This window comes from Hipposideros armiger, unplaced genomic scaffold (assembly GCF_001890085.2).
Source record: "Hipposideros armiger isolate ML-2016 unplaced genomic scaffold, ASM189008v1 scaffold_107, whole genome shotgun sequence".
Lineage (NCBI taxonomy): Eukaryota > Metazoa > Chordata > Mammalia > Chiroptera > Hipposideridae > Hipposideros > Hipposideros armiger.
The window spans coordinates 2,601,089-2,621,799 of NW_017731457.1; the positions used below are offsets into that span (position 1 = coordinate 2,601,089).

A 20,711-nucleotide genomic window follows, 5' to 3' on the forward strand; every position below is an offset into this window, starting at 1 on the left:
TATATGTAAAGGAGAATAAAATATTGAACACAACATATCTGAGCCATATAAATACGAAGTGGGCTGTAAAATAGTCACCAATTCATTTATCCTTTAATATATAATTACTGAGCACCTACTACACGCCAGGCACTGCAAACAGTGTGGTAAACTAGACCTACCTTCATGAAGGTTACAGTCTAGTGCGGCATGTAGACATTGGACAAAAAATACCTTACAAGTAGGAAAAGCACTATAAAAGAGTCAGTGTCCTGTGTCAGAGGAACAGCTAATGGGCGAGGGGACAAGGGGGCTCACCTCTTTGTGGGAATCAGAGAAGGGCTATCTGAGATGTGGCTGCTAAGCTGAGATAGGAGGCTAGGCAAGACTTAGCCAGGTGGGGGAGGGAGAGAAGGTGAAGAAGGCAAGGACATTTAGTATCTGAGCATTCAGAGGAGCCTGGTGTGGCAATAGCAAGGAGAGAGAGATGAGTTAAGACCTGGGGGGACTTATGATAAGGATCATGGTCAATGTTGGGTGGAGAATCCCTGACGTGTACTGACAGAACCACCTGGCCAGCCTGGGCTCTGGCTCCTGACTACAGGTCTACACTTGAGACTTGTCCCTGAGCACAATTGTCTCTGCTGCCCCAGGACACTGAGGGGGGAGGAAGAGGCCTGTGCAGCAGCTTCCTGCAGGGAGGCCTCCTTTTAGCAGGGGTGAGGGCTACAGGGAGTTACCCAGTGGGCCTCTGGAGGCCAGCAGGGGGGAGGTGGGGAAGAAGTGGAGTCCAAGTAACCTTGCTCGACAGAGGCCACTTCAGTTACGAGTATGATGCTCCCAGGAAAGGCCAACCCCTTGACGTTGGCCCCGGATCCCACCCACTTCCTCAAGGACTTCAGTTCTCAGCCTCCCCTCCATCAGTTTCAGCCTCCACATGGATCATTCCCATCAGCATGCAAACACTCTCTGTACCTGTCTCTGTTCTCCTTATAGCAAGACTCTCAAAAAAAAAAAAAAAAAGGGNTATTTTCGTTGCTACTCTATAACTGTAATTTTGCTACTGTTATGAATCGTAATGTAAATATCTTTTTGTTTTCCGATGGTCTTAGGGGACCCCTGTGAAAGGGTCGTTCGACCCCCGAAGGGGTCGTGACCCACAGATTGAGAACCGTTGATCTAGAGACTTTGGATCCCGTATCCTTAACAGTAAAAATGTGTTGCGCTCACAACCTCAATATATTTCTACAGATATGTACTAATGTATATGTTATAACACAAAACAATAGAAATTTAAAAACAAACCGTACAAAAAAACCCTAAGGGACTTTAAAAAGCAAACATAAATGAAAGAAGTGTGACTGGCCATTTTTGAAACAGTTGCTAAGCAGTGTACTACTGTTGACAACCACTCCTCAACCTGCAAAAGGTCAGCAAGCTTAGAGGCGGCACTTTTACAAAGAGAGCATGACCTAATCTCTGCAACACCAAAGATTCTCACTCATCTCTTTGTGAGGCTTCCACCACTTAAGGACTGTGTTTTTATAAATATTAGCTAAATTGATAAAATTTTGTGATATACAAACAGTAACACCTCAGCACACTGAAAGCAGCGGAGTGAGGTCACCTCCCTCCCCTGTATTGTGTCCATCTTGTGTATCGTGTGGGACTGATTGGCTTAAGGACCCTAATGAGGGCATCAGGTCAGTGTTTCTCGGTAGGGTTTAATTCTCTGCTAGATAAAAATAAAAACACAGACTTTGATATTTTCATTTTGTATCCCAGTGGAATTGTCCTGTGTTCCCTATGTTGAAACTATTGCTCTGGTCAGCCTTGGAAGCCAGGATGAGTAACCTGGGCGTGAGGAACTCCTGGCTTTTTGAGCAAGGGATGACTAAAACTTGGAACTTTACGAAGGACACATTGGAGGTGTGCTGAGGACGTAAATTAGATGATAGGAAACTGTTTGAGATGCCGAGTCCCTCAAGTTTTTGAACAAGGAAATGACCAAAACTTTGAACGTTACAAAGGACGGGTTGAAGGTAGTGCTGAGGGACCTGAATTAGATAATAGGAAGCTATTTGAGATGCCGAGTCCTTAAACTTTTTGAACAAGGAAATGACCAAAACTTTGAACGTTACAAAGGACGGGTTGGAAGTAGTGCTGAGGGACCTGAATTAGATAATAGGAAGCTATTTGAGATGCCGAGTCCTTCAGAAACTTTTTGAACAAGGAAATGACCAAAACTTTGAACTTTACAAAGGGCAACTTAGAGGTAGTGCTGAGGACTTGAGTTAGATAATAGGAAGCTGTTTGAGATGCCAAGTCCTTCATGTCCTAACTGGGCTGGTTCCAAAGGTTTGAATTTGGGAGAACAAAGGTGCCATTTGAGGAAGGGGATGGGAGAGGTTAGAGGGGATAAATTTGTTTAGACCGTTGGGTTTGTGGGACCAGTGGAATGCCTAACAGAACTGGAAATGTGGAGTTGGAATTTGGGAGTCCCTGGGATTACGTACAAGATGTGGGAATGATAATTAAAGATCTGGAAGTGGGTAAGATTGCCAGACCTCAGGCTCTGGGTTGGCCTGGCTAGTTTTCTGTGAAGTCACCTTTAAAATACCAACTTAAAACATATATTTTTTTTCAAATCTTAGCTGTGGTATATGCTTTTAAAGGTTTCACTCCTTAAGTAGATTGCACTGTGTGGAGTTGTTTTGGCTTGGGGTTTGTTTGGGTTTAGTTTTTGATAACAGAAGCCTGTTATTCCTAGCATCGGTTGCTGTAAAGTACAGTGTGCAGCGATAGTGTAAGGACCCAGAGTAGACCGCTGCCCTAGATCACCGCACAGGGTGCTTTTGAGTTCTTGTGTCAGCTATTTTCTCAGTTTGTTCCCTAACTTCCCTGGCATCTGCCTGCCTGCCAGAGATAGGCTTCCCTTCTCATTTGTGAGTTTAGATTAGAAACGACATCACGGTAATTGGCTGGAATTTTGGTTAGGCCTTGACTGCGACCTAGAGGTGAAGAATGTCTTGTATAATGGGAGTGGGCTCTAGGGCAAGACTTAGAATAGATCTGTTTTCTCTAAGACCTTTTTTTTCCCAGGAGCCCATATTCAGGGTTCAGATCAGCTATGTTTGGCTTGTATGCCAGCTTCATCACTTGGTATCTTAGTGAGCCTGGGTATATTACAACCTCTGTGCTTCAGTTCCTCATCTTAAAATAAGTCTGTTAATATTACTTAATAGAGTTGTGAGAATTAAATGAGGAAAGACTAAGCTCTGCCTGCCACAGAGCAGACCCTGATAAACGGGCCAGCTGTTACGTTTTGTTGCCAGTGTTCCTAGTAAATGGGGTGGTTGGATGACTTGCGTTTCAGGTAAGGTATTGCTGTATAATAAATTCTGCCCTTCGTAGGCGTGGTCACCAGGAAGCAGTCACTGAATTGGTTGTTAAAAATGTCTGGGGTGTGGGTGGTCTCAAGTGCCAGTTCATCCTTCACAGACTCCTTCCTCCCACCTGCTCAACGCTAGTGCTCTTCTCACCCCGCTCCTTTTTGTGCCATGTCCTTGTCCATGTACATGGCTTCCATTAATCCCAGTTGCAGATACTGACCATCCAGATCAAGTCCTTTGTCCAGGGACCTACTGGGCACATGTGTGTGTGTCGATGTTTTAAGTGGCTCACACTCAACATGCAGAACAATTCATTATCCTCTCTTCCCAAACCCCTTTTCTCCCTCCTCAGTCCCCTCTGTTGTTTAAAGGCAGTGCTGTCTGCACAAGCCAGAAAGTTGTCTCCTCAGATTCCTCCCTCTGCTCACCATTTGGATGGATGAAGAAGGGGCAGGGATGACAAATCGATTCTATTCCTCAAATCACTCATTACTTACCCATCCTTGCTGCTGCCTTTATCCCACTCTCAATCATGCTTAGTCTCCCTGCCTCAATTCTTGTCTATTTCCAGTCCATCTTCCACTCTGCCTCATATCTCTCTAAAACACACATCTGGTCACTTTCTCCCCAGCTTTTGAGGCCCTTCAGTGGTTCCCCACTGCCTGCAAGGACCAGATGTGCTGTGCTGGCCCCACCTTCTTTCCTCTACATGTACCCAGCAGTGCTCAAGCCATAAAGAACTGATGGGGGCCGGCCGAGTGGCTCAGTTGGTTAAGAGCATGAGCTCTGAGCATTAGGGTTGCCGGATCAATTCCCACATGGGCCAGTGAGCTGCTGCTGAGCTGCCAACAGGTGGCAGGATGGTTCAGCTGGTGAGAGCATGTGCTCTTAGAAACAAGGTTTCTGGCTCTACTCCCTCATGGGATGGTGGGCTATGCCTACCCGCAACTAAGATTGAACATGGCACCTTGAGCTGAGCGGCTGCGAGCTGCCGACAGGCAGCCGGATGGCGACTGGACTTGGAGCTGAGCTAGCTGCATCCTCCACAACTAAGACTGAAGGACAACAACTTGGCTGTTCCCCTTCCCCAAGTCCCCAATTTCCCAATAAATTCTTTGAAAAAACAAACAAAAACTGTTGGGACTGCTTCACACTCGGTATCTCTTCCCCCTGCATACACTTGTTAAACTACTCATCCTTCTACACCCCCTCTGACAGTTCACACCCCCTCCTCCCAATTTGTGCTGCTGCTCTTCCTTCTGTCTGCCTCTGTGGCACTTGTCACACTAGGTGCTGTTGATTTGGTTTGCACGCCTTTCAGTTTGCAGGACTTACTGATGCCAGCAAGTCAGTTGGCATGTGCAGGTAGGAAGTTGGTGCCTGTTGAGTTGTAGTGGATATCAGCCACTTTGGAAAACAGTCTGACTGTTTCTCAAAAGGTTAAACATGGAGTTGCCACATGACTCATCCATTCCACGGACCTTGGTTATATACCCCAGAGAATTAAAAACATGTCTACACACAAACTTGCACATGCATATTCACAGCAGCACTATTCAGAATAGCTAAAGGTGAAAACAGCCCAGTTGTCCATCACCTGGTAGATGGCTAAGCAAAATGTGGTCTAGCCACACAGCGACTCTAAAGCCGTAAAAAGAAATGGGGTATTGATACATGCATGCCATGACATGCATGAAAACATTATGCTGAGTGAAAGAAGCCAACACAGAAAGCTGTGTGCTGTATGATGCCATTCATGTGAAATACCAGAATAGGCAAATCCATAAAGACAAAGTAGGCTGGCGGTCACCAGGGCTTGTGGGGAAATGGGAGGTAAGCTAGTGGGTATGGGGTTTCTTTATAGGGTGATGGTTGTGCAGCTCTGAATATACTAAAACTATTGGATTGTACATTTTAATTGAGTGACTTGTATGACATGGGAAGTAACATTGCAGTGAAGCTGTTTAAAAAAAAAATAAATGGGATTAGGTGATGACCATTTTGATCTACTTAGTTCTGAAGTGGTTGTTGAAAGTCAGGTTTCTTGACTTTAGTTCCAGTAGGTTGCCCAATAAAGTGATACAGATGCTTTTAGTTCTGGCCTTTTAGATGTTAATGAGGCAGTCAAGTCTCTGTGGATCCCCCACTAAACTATCACTTTTTAAGCTACTCCCAGCTGACATGCCCAGGGCCAAACTGCTGCTTGTTCTGCTCAGCTTGGTGTAGAGCAGTAGCAATTCTCAAGCTTTGGCCCGTGTCAGAATCACCTGGGGAACTTGGTTGAAACACAGAGTCCGAAGCCAGAACCTACTTCAAGGAGCCTGGCCCCCTGTGGCCCTTTTTTAGCTTAGCAGGTGATTCTGATACACGTGTGCACCAGAGAACCGGTGTGCAGTATAGGAGTCTGAGGCTGCAGATCTGAATTACCTGGTAGAGAAGGAGCCTCTTCGACATACACGTCCCTCCTAATCCTGCCTCAGGCTCCAGCCAAGATTGTGCTGCCTGGATGGAATCTTCCCTGATCCCCCGTCCCAGCTGTTTGCCACCCCATTCGCCACCTTCCTGCACACAGTTCTTAGCTCTTCTCCACATCTTATTGTCCCCTCCAGAGCCAGCAGGGATCTTCTTCCTTCCTGCAGACCCAAGTGCAATGACTAGCCCCTTGGTAGACGCTCAGTAAATGTTTATAGTTTTAAGAACTGCAGATTGAAGGGAAGGCTACTGTTACCAATCCAGCTATCTGAATGAGTAAAGCTTATTTATCTTTCAGAGGGTGTTTGAAGTGTGACCTTGTCACAACCTCTGTAGGCTTGAGTTCTCCCCCATTTTCCTTAGGCGAGCCTCTAAACTTCAGAAGGAAGGGCCGGCTGAGTGGCTCAGTTGGTTAAGAGCTCACTCAAGAGTCTGAGCTCTGAGCAACAGCAGTTCGAGTCCAGCCCAAGCTGAGCAGCCGCTGAGCTGCCAACAGGTAGCAGGATGGCTCAGCTAAAAAAAAATAATAATAATAAACTTCAGAAGGAAGCTGGACCTTTGGACTGATAGAAATATGATTTATCTTCCTTTGGCACCTCCTGCAGTAGTTGCAGGAGGTATCCTTTTTATGTGAATCCTGTTAATGCTGATTCCTTCTTAAGAGTCCTTTCTCTGCCTCTTTTTAGAACAATGCTAAAGTAGCTGTGCTTGGGGCTTCCGGAGGAATTGGGCAGCCCCTTTCGCTTCTCCTGAAGAACAGCCCGTTGGTGAGCCGCCTGACACTCTACGATATTGCTCATACACCTGGAGTGGCCGCAGATCTGAGCCACATCGAGACCAGGGCGACTGTGAAAGGTACTGAGCACACTGGCCCTGGAGCACTTACCTCTCTTCTCCCCAGTAGACCAGGATCCAAGTTTAGAGTAAGATTCTTAGATGAAACTAAATGTTCAGAGACTTGGGGTTTCCATGTTCAGTTTAGAAATAAATTTTATAAATGATGACACCGTTTTTTGGACTTGAGTCTAAAAGTTTAAATAGCAGTGTCTTTCAGAAAAAACAAAGGTGGTCTAACCTTCCCATTCTAAATTTTCTCTAACTTCAAAAGTAAGGATGGGGAAGGGAGGACCTTCTGTGGGGACTTGAGGCAGTAAGAAGTGCTGTTCCTAGTCCCTGCCGGTGGCCATCCTGTGCCATGGGCCAGCCCTTCACCCAGGTTACCTTGGCCAGCTTCTCCCAAGCATAGCCACCTTAGGGAAATCTGCCTTCCTATTAGAGAAACATAGGTATGTTATCCAAGAAGTAATTCATATTACATATATAATTATATATCCTGCTTATTTTACCCTCACATCCTAGCACTGTTTGTCCATGTCACCCAGTTCTTGGTGAAATCTTTTTTTTTAAGATTTTTTTTTTTGTTGGGGAATTAGGGGAAGGGGAACAGACAAGTTGCTGTCCTTTTGTTCTTCAGTCTAGTTGTGGAGGACGTTGCTTCACTGGCCCAAGTTGGCACCATCATTGCACTCTTCCCGGGCGAGGCAGGTCACTTGCCGGCTTCTGGATGGCCGCTCACGCTGGCTGCTGGCCGCTCACACTGGCTGCTGGCTACACACGGTAGCCCATGGCAACCCACTGCAGCAGGGGCTGCAGCCTACGCCCTCGCCGGCAACTCACAGCAGCCCAGCTCCAGGTTGAGCTGTTGTTCAGCATCTTAGCTGTAGAGGGCAGTGTCACTGGCCCTCATATGTGGGATCCGAACCGGGGCCCTCTGGCATCCCAAGCCAGTTCTTAACCAACGCGCCACTCAGTCAGCCCAATGAAATCATTTTTAAAGGTATGCTATAATTTATTATTAATACCCATACTGTTGACCATTGGGCTCTTTCCTGTTTTACTATAAATTTAAATATATAAGCTGTGATAAACACCCCCATCGTTATCTCTTGTTTATTAGAGTCCTAAGAGTCGCGTTAGTAGGAAAGACTGTTTGAAAACTTTCACTATAAAGTACCAAATTGCTGTCCAGAAATGTCTGAACAACGCAGGAGGCTGACTGTCACGTCCTGTGTTCATGTGCCTTCCCTAGTCCCTCTGAATTTGTTTGCTCATGTTCTTTTGTGTTGTGTATTTGAGTTTCTGAAAGCTCCTGCAAATAAGGAAAAAGTTAGTCAAAATCAAAGCAGATTGTGGTCACTGGAGCAAATTTCCCTGCAATCTTTGAAGAATGGACCTTTTTTCCCTCGGGTGATAGGAGTAAACAAAACAGGTACTAATACTTACGAGTCCTCGTTTATCAGCACAGGGGTTTTCTTTTGTGGTCGTCAGCATGCCTTCTGATCTAACCCTGAGACGGAGCTTTTGTTAGGATGACTGACAGGGAGTAAGCAGCTCTTCTAACTGCGAGCCGAGAAGGACTCACAGGTGCTAGCAAGTCGGATAAAAACAAATAGCCAACTTGGTTTGGTTTTGTGGAAACTGGGAGGGTTGCTCCATCCAGAGTCCGGGGCCGGGACACATGGAGGCTGGAGGAAAGTAGAGTGAAAGGGCAGCCTTCATGCCAGCCAGAACTGTCAGACTCACAGGGTGGTAGTCCTCACAGAAAGGAATCACGTCACAGGTGGGCCTTCCAGCCTTTCTTGAGGCACATGGTTGGCATTGGACACAGGTGGCCGTCCTTCCCGGGCGCTGTCCCCATGATGTGCTACCCCCTCTGGGTCAGAAACTGTGACATTGCTCTCATAGGTGTTTTTTTCTAGGCTACCTTGGACCTGAGCAGCTGCCAGACTGCCTGAAAGGTTGTGATTTGGTGGTTATTCCAGCTGGAGTCCCAAGAAAACCAGGTGTGTGTTTGAAAGCGCCGCCTAGCATTTCCCTGCAAGTCAAATGAGGAAGTGGTTTTCCATGAAAAATGGGTCTAGTCAGATCTTTCTGCTGCAGAAAAAATTCCCAAAGCTCCCCATTGCCTGTGGGATAAAGATCAAGGCCTCGGTGTGTCGTCATTGTCCCCCACCCTCAGGAAGGCCCTTCCTTCCACCCGTCTCCACCTTGGGAGTTCTTCCTGATCCTTGATGGTCCTCCTCAGATATCACGCTCCCTAATTCCCCTCCCCACACTCCACCCCCACAGACCTCTATTTTGGCACTTGTCACACTGGACTGTTTTCCCTACAAGATGCACTAACTTGAAATGGAGACCCTGTCTCACTTATGTTTGAATTTCCTGTATCAACTAACACACACATTTGAAAATTGGCCTTGTGCTTTGTGAATATCTGAATTGGATCGTTCTCAGGCATGACACGGGATGACCTGTTCAACACCAATGCCACGATTGTGGCCACCCTGACTGCCGCCTGTGCCCAGCATTGCCCTGAGGCCATGATCTGCATCATTGCAAATCCGGTGAGTGCTGCTGGCAGGTAGGCCATTGATACTCTGGGAAAGCTCACAGTTAGCAAAAGTGCTAATGTGCTTACTTATAGGGAGAAGAATCAGACTGACACACTGAAATGGTAAGGTGGGTTATTAAGTCCTTAAATTTATTTCCTAAGAATTCCTTCTGGCATGGACTGAGTGAGTTTTAACTGGTTTTCCCATCAGCTAACTGTGTGCCTTTGGGCAAATCCCGTCCCCTCTCTGAATCTTAATTTTTTTCACCTGGAAAATAAGCCCATTCTTAAGGTTCTTTTCAGCTATAATTGTGGTAGCCCATGAATTTCTCTTTCTGTAGTTTACTCAGGGTTTGCAATTCCTGGTTCCCCATGGTTCCCTTTCTCCTCAAACTTGTGCACCCATCTCGTACACAACCACCCCAGGCCCTACTCACTGGCCTTTGCAGGGAGCTTTTTCTTCAGCTCAGAAACTCCTGATGCTGTATCCTGTCTGAGAAAACAGCTGCGGTTCCCACGCCTGTCCTAGCAGGTTCTTGGGTTACATCTAGTAGCAACCCTCTTCATTCCTCCCTCCCGGTTGAATTTGGATTCTGGTCTCTGAGCCTGAGAAGGATCAGAGTGACTGATGTTGACTGAGTCACCGCCGTTGGTAAATTCCCAGAGCTTGTGCTAGGGGCCTCTGAGAAGAGGCTCCTGCCTTTTCCAGCCTGCTCACCCTTCCTCAGGGCCCGTTGGTTAGAGGTAGAAAGCAGTTGCTGCTTTTGTTAGGGAGCTGACTGACTAGTGCCTAATATATATCTGTTGTTCCTATGAACCAGGTGAAGTGTTAAGCACTTGCCAGATAGTAAGTCATTTAATCTTTACAACAACCTCATGGGGAAGTTGTTGGCCCCATTTACAGATAAAGAAACCAAGTCCTCGGAGTTGGGGTAGCTTGCCCAGTGTTATCACACGAATGACAGAGCTGGGACTTGACCGTTTGACATCTGAGCTTCTAGCCCTGTGCTGTGCTGTCTTTTTTAGGAATGGCCATTCAGGTATAAGCCCCAGCTAGAGCCAAAGGTGCCCTGTGGAGCCGTCATCACATTTTTCAGTTGATAGTTGAAGGGTCACATGCATATTTGCACTGTGGGATCAGAGGCCGCCAAGGGGAAGCCTGCTGCAGTTTATGTGGAGGGGGAGGAAGCACTCTTGTCTAGGAAGTCGACTCACTGTGACCCATTCCATCATGCAGGGTCACTTGCCTATAAACAGTCATCAGGACATTTTAATTTGGCACCTTAGGACTTGTCAGTGGTCTGGGAAAAAGATTTTCCTTTTGCTGCATGGTTGTGCTCCCAGAATGCACAGCCAGTTACGCCTGCCTCTTGGCTTTTTTAGGTTAACTCCACCATCCCAATCACCTCGGAGGTTTTCAAGAAACATGGAGTCTACAACCCCAATAAAATCTTTGGGGTGACAACCCTGGACGTGGTCAGAGCCAATGCTTTTGTTGCAGAATTGAAGGTAAGAGCTGCATCAGGGATATTTCTGAACTCTGGCCATCCTTGGCTCATTTATGGGCATAGAAGACACCAGGGTGCTTACAGGCCACTTGTAATGGGGAGTTTTAAATGTTTTTCATAGCTCGCCCCCTTGGTGGGAAGTAGCTCTCACATTTTCTTGGGAATCCAAACAGCAGGCCGCTGCAGGTTTAAACCAGCCAGCTGCAGTCTTGACCCAACTTACTCTCTTCTCCCTGGTTTATCAAGGATCCAGGCTTTGCCTGCGCTTCTCACTGGCTGGGCTGAGTTGTGCTCTGAGTTCATTACCTTTGAAAAATAGTACTAATGGGGTTTGCCAGCTAATCATTAGACAAAGAGTGATAAAATCAGTAAACGTGAAGAATTCGGGGAAGTTCTCCAAACCCTAAGGTAGCAGAATTGTCCCTAGGCTGTAGTTCTGATCCGTCTTCATGGGCTCCCTGTGGTAGGCAGCTTACCTCGGAGAGTTCTGACCTTGCCAGTTGCCTACTGCTGCTTAGGCTGCTCGGATGAGCTGCCAGGCTCATCCTGAGGTGGGTTTGGCACCAGCGCCAGGTCTGGAGTCCTCGGTGCCTTTCACAACTTGCTGTCTAACCTTTTTTTTTTTTAAAGGTTTTACTGGGGAAGGGGAACAGCCACGTTGTCCTTCAGTCTTAGTTGTGGAGGACACAGCTAGCTCAGCTCCAAGTCCAGTCACCATCCGGTCGCCTGTCGGCAGCTTGCGGTGCCGTGTTCAATCTTAGTTGCAGGTGGGCATAGCCCACCATCCCATGCGGGAGTCTAACCGGCAACCTTGTTGTTAGGAGCACATGCTCTCACCAGCTCATCCATCCTGCCACCTGTTGGCAGCTCAGCAGCAGCAGCTCAGCTTGGGCACAGCTCACTGGCCCATGTGGGAATCGAACCAGCGACCCAGTTGCTCAGAGCTCGGGCTCTTAACCAGCCGAGCCCCTCAGCCGGCCCTAGCTATCTATCCTTTTTTGATGCAGATCCAGCACAGATGTCAGCAAACTTTTGAAACAGAAGAGCCGCCAGGGGTCAGCAAACTGCAGCTTGCGAACTGTGGCTTTGAAGCAAAATTGAAAATGAAAAGAAAACTATCATAGTTTCATTTATAAAAATTTTTAAGTCTGAGCAACAGCGGTTGAATTCCCAGCCCGAGCTGAGCAGCCGCTGAGCTACCAACAGGTGGCAGGATGGCTCAGCTAAATAAAAAAAAAAATAAAATAAAAAAATTTAAGGATATTATTCACATAATGGTGATTATGTAAAAATATATTTATGGCTCTTGAATAATTTTTAAATTGTTGTGAGGGACAGTATCGGCTCTTCCAGGGGTCGACAAACTTTTTAAAATTTTTTTTATTGGGGAATTGGGGGGATGGGAACAGCACTGGGGAATTGGGGGGAGGGGAACAGACAAGTTGCTGTCGTTTTGTTCTTCAGTCTAGTTGTGGAGGACGTTGCTTCACTGGCCCATGTTGGTATTATCATTGCGCTCTTCCCAGGTGAGGCAGATCAGTCGCCGGCTTCTGGATGGCCGCTCACGGCGGCTGCTGGCCGCTCACGCTGGCTGCTGGCTACACACGGTAGCCCATGGCAACCCACTGCAGCAGGGGCTGCAGCCTACACCGTCGCCGGCGACTCCTCGCAGCCCAGCTCCAGGTTGAGCTGTTGTTCAGCATCTTAGCTGTTGAGGGCAGTGTCACTGGCCCTCATGTGGGATCCGAACCGGGGCCCTCTGGCGTCCCAAGCAAGTTCTTAACCATCGTGCCACTCGGCCGGCCCTCGACAAACTTTTGAGATGGAACATACCCAAAGAGCGGCATGTGGCTCGCGAGCCACAGTTTGCTGACCCCTGATTCAGCAGAACCACTTTGGCCCCAGAAGGTATCTTTGTCAAGCTTTGCCATTTTTTTCCCCTGACTTTTCAGATGAGGGTGTCTCTAAAGCAGGGAACATGGTTGTGTACACAGCTTAGTGAGAAGGGCACACACAGGACCGTTGACCTTTATTCCACTCCTCTGTGCACCAGACAAACCTGCTTCTGAAGTATTGACGAGGCCTCACTTTAATACATATGATCCCTGGGCTCGGTGCTAGGCATGGGGTCACCAGGACCCATAAGACATGGCTCCAGGCCTTGGGAGCTGAGTGGAGTAGAGAGACTTTAATTCAAGAGACAATTTAGTTGAATGACGGTTCGGTTCAGTGTGTATAGCGTGTGATTGAGTCAGGAAAGGCTTTATGGGGATCACATTGAAGCTGAGTGCACAGACCGGGAGGGCAGGGCGCCCAGCTTCCTGGGAGCAGTAGTGCTCACTCTCTTAGGACTCCTGTGGTGCTACCAGCTTTCAGAGCACACCGTGTCCCCTGGGCACCCATTCTTACGCAGGACAGTAGCTACATGTGGGTATGAAATTAGAGAAAATTAAATCAAATTAGAAATTCATGTCCTCCATCATACTAGCCAAATTACAGAGGCTTGCTAGCCACATATGGCTTCTGTATTCTTGCCAGAAGTCCTATTAGATAGTCCTATAAATAGCCTAGCTTTACTGTTTGGGGTGGAGGAAGAGGGATCCTGGCCCTCAGAGAATCTGGTGCTTGACAAACTTCAGTTAAGGGAACTGCCCTTTACTCAGACCGCCTGACATTCTGAAAACTCCTGAACCATCCAAATTGACCCTTAAACTCCCAGTGCGTAGCTCCTCCCTCAGCCCTCTCAGCCGTCTGGACCCCTTGACTGCGGCCTTCCCTTTCCACTGGGCTCGCACAGGTGGTCTTTGTTTACCTTTCGTACTCCGCAGATGTCACATGCATTCTTATACCTCAGTCTTGGCTCTTTCTGCACCTTTTGCCTAGAATATGCATCCCTTGGCGAAGTTCTCTTCCTTCCTAGATGGAGGTAGGTCCGTCCCAGGAAGCCCTCCCCACAGCTGATGAAGTGCCCCCCCCCTCCAGTTTCCATAGCCATCTTGTGCATCCCTCCAAGCACCTAGCCTTGGAACGTCCCTTTGTACCTGTCTCATGTTGGACAATAAGTTTCTCAGAAGCAAGGCTGCGTCTGTTCATGCCCATGTTCCTGGTGCTAGCACGGTGCCTTGGCTTGTGAGCCCCCTGCGCCCTCCAGCTGCGCCTGCTATGTCTGCCTCCTTGAGGCCGGGCCTCCCTTCTTGGGCAAGGCTGGTTCCTAACTTGGGGCTTCTCATCTCCGGCCCCTAACTCCCACCAGATTCTGGTTTTGACTGTTATTAGGAAATAACTGGGTCACAGATTCTCGGGGGCTTTGTACCCAGGTTTGACAACAGAACCCGCCTCTCAGCAAGCCCACCAGCCAGCCAGAGTGCTCTGAGCCTTCCCAGTTGGGTTCTTTCTGTCCTGACCCCTCTTTGAGTTGACAGACGACTCACCCCTGGGTTTCCTGGAGTCGTTTTGAATTTTACTCTGAAACGAGGGAAAGGGAATTTGACTTGTTCTCTGTGACAAAGTGTCGGCACATTGAGTCTGGGCTTGTGCATGGGAATAACATTAGCTGTGGGAAAGAGGACTCATCCTGTGATTCTGAGGAGATAGCAGACGGATGGGGACCAATGGGGGGTCATTACAAGGAGGCAGCTTTCAAGTCATCGTAAAGGGAAAGCCTCACAGTGCAGCAAGTCACATCTCACTGCACGTGTGCAGACTGATGTGAGACCCGGCATGGGGCCGGGGAAGGTCGGAGCACAGCTAGATCAGTCTCTCCTGGTTTCTTTGTTCTGAGTTCAGTGGATTTTCCCAGTATACTGGTGCGTTGGGTGGATATGACATGTTTTATACTCAAAGAGTTTGTTAAAAATTAATCAAGCTTCACACTCTGGTGACTAGGGTTTAGATCCAGCTCGAGTCAACGTGCCTGTCATCGGTGGCCATGCCGGGAAGACCATCATCCCCCTGATCTCTCAGGTACGTGTGTGACCTTGCCAGCAAGCCTGAAATCATGAGCTCCTATAAGGCTCCACTTGGAGGCACGCAGGACAGACTGACAAAGATCTGCCCATCTGTTGGATTTTGAAAGGATCCCTGCTACAGCTGCAGACCCACCCCAGTTGTCTGGGGGATTCTTGACTGGTGTGGGGCTGTGGTCGGGCTCCAGCATTTGGGGGTCCACAGCTGTGTGGAGTGAGTGTATCAGAAAGTGATCAAAGCAGCCAGCTCCAACACACAGTGAAAACTGCTGGTAGAAACATGAATCAGCTCCTCCTGAGGTCAGACCAGGCAAAGGTGCTATGTTTAAAAATTATAGACAAAGGAAACACCGCTAAAAATAAGATACATCAACCTCATAACCCCTGAATATAATGAGAAGGACACAAAATATTTGTGGTATTCTTGCCAGAAATGCATAACCTTGCAAGAAATCTGGAGGGAACACCTCACAAGTCCAAATTGATGGACATTCTACAAAATGAGTGACCGTACTCTTGACAAGTGTCACAAAAGAACAAGGGAAGCCTGAAGAACTGTTAGAGCATAGACTAAAGTGACATAACTGATGCCGGTGGGGTCCTCCTCAGGACCAGGAACAGAAAAGGAACAGTAGTGGGGAAACTGGCAAAATTTGAAGAAGGTCCGTAGTTAATGTACTGATACTCATTTCCTAGTTTTCATTTCCTATTCTTCATAATTGCATTGTGGCTCTTTAAGATGTTAACATGAGGGTAAGCGGGCGAGGGAAACCTTTGTACTGTTTTTACGACTTTTCTCTAAGTCTAAAATTAGACAAAATATAAAAAGTTTTTTAAAGATGAGTAGGAACTCACTACACCTCCCCACAAAGTTGACTTGTTCTTTAAAGAAAGGCCCTTGGTTTCCCATGTAGTGGTGATGCGCAGGGACCCACCGCGAGTGGGGTGAGGACAGGGTGGGGTCTGGGCATGGTGACGAGCCAGAACCCGCTCATGGGATCCCTGTGCTTTGCTTGCAGTGCACGCCCAAGGTGGACTTTCCCCAGGACCAGCTGACAACCCTCACTGGGCGGATCCAGGAGGCCGGCACAGAGGTGGTCAAGGCTAAAGCTGGAGCAGGTAGGCTTCCCAGAGACAGCCCCAGTGCACTGCTGAGCAGAGGCCCTGCCGGAGTTCAGGGTTGAAGGCTGCGAGGGCCTGGGCAAGGAGGATACCCTTATTCTAAGTGTCCCGTATGTTCGCTCGATGGTCCTTTATCAGAAGGCAGCTCAGCTCAGTGCAGAGCAGAGTCGTGTTTGAGGGCGGCAAAGCTGATTCATGCCATTCGTGGGTTTGTGAATTGAAGGATGCTGACCTAAATTCTCTGCGACTAAAGCTAGAGATCGTACAGATGCTTTATTTAGCTGGCAGGGCAGGCTCACCTGGATTTTACCGTCTTTGTGCAGGCTTGGCTGACTTTCCTGTGTCCTCCTAGGCTCTGCCACCTTGTCCATGGCATACGCCGGAGCCCGGTTTGTCTTTTCCCTCGTGGATGCAATCAACGGAAAGGAAGGAGTTGTCGAATGTTCCTTTGTTAAGTCCCAAGAAACGGACTGTCCCTATTTCTCCACACCGTTGCTGCTGGGGGTATGTATCCTGGAGGCTGGGCCTCTTGACCATGGAAGGAGAGTTCTCTCCAGTTAAGACTCAGGAGCTGTGCCCCATTCGTCTGCTCCATAATTCAGGGTTCCTTCATGCAGTAACTATTTACATCTCACTGCCTGGTGTGTGCTTGGGCTTTTGAAGGGGGAAGCGCATCACAGAATTAAGAGCCGGGAGAAACCACAGACTGGGGGGTTGGAATCCCCTGGCCCAGGAATTTCATTCCCCATGAGTCTGGCAGCTGGCGGTCAGTGGCTGCCTGGGTGTGTTTCCTAATGAGACCCTCGTCCCAGCTCAGGGCAGCTCTGAAAGAAGAGGCTTCCCCACGCCAGCCTGCAGGCCGTCTCCCGATGGCTATACCTCTTAGTTCTTGTTCTGACCTCAGAGCCTGCTCAGCCTAATTCCTTCTCCAAGGAGGCCCAGGGATGGTGCACAGCTGTTACACTTTCCGGTTCAAGCATTCCTGGTCCCTTGTTCTTCATCTCACTGGTTTTCTTGTTGGAATATGCTATAGATTGTCCCCTTGAAACTGGCATCTAGGACGGAGCCTGTCTAGTCGCATTGCTGGCTTCAGCCAGACTCCTTTTTGGTCTGGTTGACTCATAACAGATCTTCAGTGAGCCGAAACTCCTAGGTCTCACTCACACAAACCATCAAGCCAAGGTTTCCATTCCTTAGGTGTGTGCACCTGCTGAAATCAGGCAGATGTGTGGTGGCCTTTGTCTCATGCCCTGAAAGTAACAGCTTTGTGACTTGCGCCACCCAGAGGCCCTTCCCACAGATACTCCCTGGGATGTTCAGAGATAATGAGACGTGGTCCCAGGCCTCAAGGACTCCCTTGCAGTGGAGAGACTGGCGCCAAACAGATTCATTCAATAACCAGTCCGGCGCGGTGTGTGCACAGTGGGGTGGGGCCTGGAGGAAAGGAGCGTGCGAGGCTGACTGTCCAGGTCAGGGACGACTTTCTGAGGACACGGCCTGACAGCTGAGGCTGCTGGGGCAGCACAGAAAGGGCTCAGCTGTGGGGGTGAGACGGTGACAGACAACGATGTTTTCCTAGTGTCAGACATTTACCTGCCTAATTACAGCTGATGCTCGTGGATGTTAACATGTTTCTTCAGTCCTTTACCAACTTGGGAAAGAGACTAGAACCCAAAAGTACTCGTATGCTCTGTGACAGGGAGAAGAACGTTAAGTGCTACTAATTATTGAGCACTTGATGTGCCGAGCTGCCCACATGTGTTCACAGACTCCCCTGAGGTAGAGAGTACCGTACACTCGTTATGCAGATCAGGAAGTAAACTTGGTGTGAAGCGATTGTCCAGGGTGCACCCCTAGCGACAGCCAGATCCCACCTGGGACTGTGTGACTGAGGCCTGAGCTTTGGGTGCTTGCAGCTCCTCAGATAGTCCAGGGAGAGGTGATGAAGCTACAGGTTGGGTTTTTCTGTAACAAACTCATTCATGGAAACTAACTTCGTTATAAAATTTGACTGCCTCCCCTCTCTCCTTCAGAAAAAGGGCATCGAGAAGAACCTAGGAATTGGCAAAATCTCCCCTTTCGAAGAGAAGATGATAGCTGAGGCCATTCCTGAGCTGAAGGCCTCTATCAAGAAAGGAGAAGAGTTTGTAAAGAATATGAAATGAGAAAGTTAGTGAGCCGTCCGTTTTCTTAACTTATTAAGGCATCATGTCACGTAAAGCCATTTCCGATACCTTTGTATTTCTGTTTGCTTTAATGATGAGTACTGTGTTGACATTATCATCCCTCCCCAATTGCAGTCGGTCTGCTGGTGCATCACTAAAAGAAGGCTTTGATTTTTTTTTTCAAAGTCTCTTCCATAAATACTGTGCTTTCTTCCCCATTAAAACTGACTTCAGAGTGTCTGGTGTTTTTTTCATCATGAATCAGAACTAGATTTTATTTAAATAGTAGACTGAAGCAAGATGGTTTCATTGGTAGCTTCAAGAAAATCTGAACTATTTATCAGTAACCGCTCCTACTCTGTGCCATTGTGTCCCTCTGGTGTGTGAACTGAAAGAAGGGTCAGCTCAGGCAAGTTCCTCATCGTCCTTCCACCCACATGGGCGCCAGGCCACTGTTTTCTGTCCCTAGTTCTGTGTGGCATTTCCTGGCTAAGCGAAGAGCACCATCTTCTGTATTACAGCTACCTTGGCTCACCTCTGGCCCCCTATGAATTTCATCCTCTTCTAATGGAGCCCTAATATTCAGTGAGTGACACCCTGCAGCCAATATTGTGAAGCAAGCTCGACAGGCAGGAACAACCAAAATGCCAGCTGCCATGCGGGCTGAGGACACAGTGCCATCTATCCTCAGAAAGGTGGCTTCATGTCTTTCTTCATGGCCTGAGAGGGACTTTGTTGCACTGGCCAGGCTTAGAACAAATGTGAGGAGTTAAAGGGAGACTTGATTAGTGTTGGGCGCAATCTGCTCCCCAGAAGCCTTGGCCCCTGAAGTAGAAACAACACTCCATACCTGAGAGAACTTTCTCGCAGCAGGTGATGATGACCTTCCATTTACATGAAAGGGCAGGTAGGGGTGGAACTGTACCCAGTGGGTCTAAAACATTTTACAATCAAGTATGATGTCATTGTTTTCTTAAACGAGTAATACATGTTCATTGTTTAAAACTTGAAATGGAGCCAAAAAAATAAAGCAGGAAATACTGGTATTTGTCCTCTTAATTTTGCATATTTACTAAGTTGAGATGTTTCACATGCTACTTTGCAGACTGTTCTGGTTATCTGTTACTGTATGACACACAGTTGCTTTGAAGCCATTTTATTAGGTCTCACGATTCTGTAGTTTCCGCTGGAAGGTTCCGCCAGGGCCTATGGCCTGGCGTGTTCATGATAGCCCAGGCGCGTGGCTGGTGTTTGGGGAGTGCAGGAGCAGTGGGACTTTTTGAGGTCTCTGGCCTCACTCTTCATGGGGCCCCTACCACAGGGTGGGCAGACATCTTTCTTGATGGCTCAGGGTTCCCAAGTCTGCGGGCAGAAGCTGCCCGACGTTTCAGGCTTAGGCTCAGAACTGGCACAGCATCAGTTCTGCCACATCGTGGCCAAAGCGAGTCACAGGCAAGCCCAGGTGCATGGTGGCAGGAGACTGACTACACAAGGTGTGAGCCTGCCTGCAGGCCTTAGAAGTCAGGGACATGAGAGAAGGACTGCAGGACTGGGGGAGAGGACGAGGTTGCTTCTGGATGATCAGCAGAGGCAAGGATCAGAAAAGATGGCCCATCTAGATGCCCCGGAGGGAGGAGGGGGTGGCAGCACTGAGCTGGCCTTGCAGGCTGGGCGGGAGTCCAGTGGGCACGGAGGGCAGACTGGGCACGTTAAGCAGCAGCAGGCACAGGCTGGATTTAGAATGGGCGCAAGATGTGTGAGGGATGGCGAAGTGTTTGACGTGTAACATAGGGCACACGGCGAGGGCAGTGAGGCCATGGGGGAGGCGGGCTAAAAAACCAAGCTCCAGGGGGAGGGGGTTGTCACTTCGAGGGGTAAAAAGTATAACTTGCACTGTGTTGTACAGCTGAAACTCATTCTAAAGAATGTATTTCACAATAAAATATAAAAAAAGCTACAGAGCTTGGACCTCATCCTGTGGATGGTGGGAGCGGAGGATTGTCAAAGGTGCTGAACAGGATGGGGACACGTCCTAGCTGGGGCTTGTTAACACGCAGATTGCGATTCAGGAGCGTGGGTGGGGCCCAGGGGAGGCCCATGCTGCAGGCCACGCTGAAGTGAGAAAGATGGACACTCGGCAACAGAAGGACTGAGAGCCCAAAATGGGATGGCAGTGAGTGGGAGGGATGACAGGGACATGGAGAAAAAGCCTCTCCCAGCCCCATTTCCACCACCCAGAAGTCCATCAGCCAGTTAGTGTGGGGTAAACTAACCGCGCCCCCGCTTTCAAGCTCCAATTATACACCTCCCAGCCGGAGTACTGGCTGCCATCCCTGCCTTCTCCTGGTCACCTCCTGACACATGACTCCTGTCCCCCTCAGAGAGGAACAGAAACCCAGGGATTGAGTGCATGGTGTTAATGACCATAATGAGCTGCCCGAGGCCCTTGCCAGGGGACGACAGGAACCAGCCTTTAGAAGACCAGAGAGGAGGCTGGTGGGGAGGCAGCAGGGCACCCACAACGATGGTGATTAAATGGCAAAAGAGTTGGTCCTGCTGAGGCTGTCGTTCAGGTGTGAGGTAGACACAGCTAAGTTGGGTAATTATAAGGAAAGCGGAGTATCAAGTTCTTGCTGCTGAGTCCGAGGGAGTGGACAGCTTACCCTATAATAGAATGACCCTGACCTCTCCTAGGAGGGATTTATGCTGCAGTTCTC

At 48.5% G+C, this 20,711-nt stretch overlaps 1 protein-coding gene across 1 annotated transcript in view; it reads left to right on the plus strand.

Moving 5' to 3' along the window:
* Window positions 1-19,040, plus strand: part of MDH2 (malate dehydrogenase 2) — a 24,950-nt gene extending 5,910 nt beyond the window's left edge. The window contains exons 2-9 of the mRNA XM_019646859.1: window positions 6,530-6,698; window positions 8,603-8,686; window positions 9,138-9,247; window positions 10,618-10,743; window positions 14,628-14,705; window positions 15,727-15,826; window positions 16,182-16,333; window positions 17,863-19,040. Of these exons, the coding sequence (XP_019502404.1) occupies window positions 6,530-6,698; window positions 8,603-8,686; window positions 9,138-9,247; window positions 10,618-10,743; window positions 14,628-14,705; window positions 15,727-15,826; window positions 16,182-16,333; window positions 17,863-17,994 (951 nt within the window). The 3' untranslated portion in view covers window positions 17,995-19,040. The remainder of the gene's footprint in view (window positions 1-6,529; window positions 6,699-8,602; window positions 8,687-9,137; window positions 9,248-10,617; window positions 10,744-14,627; window positions 14,706-15,726; window positions 15,827-16,181; window positions 16,334-17,862) is intronic.
* The last annotated feature ends 1,671 nt before the right edge of the window (window positions 19,041-20,711 follow it).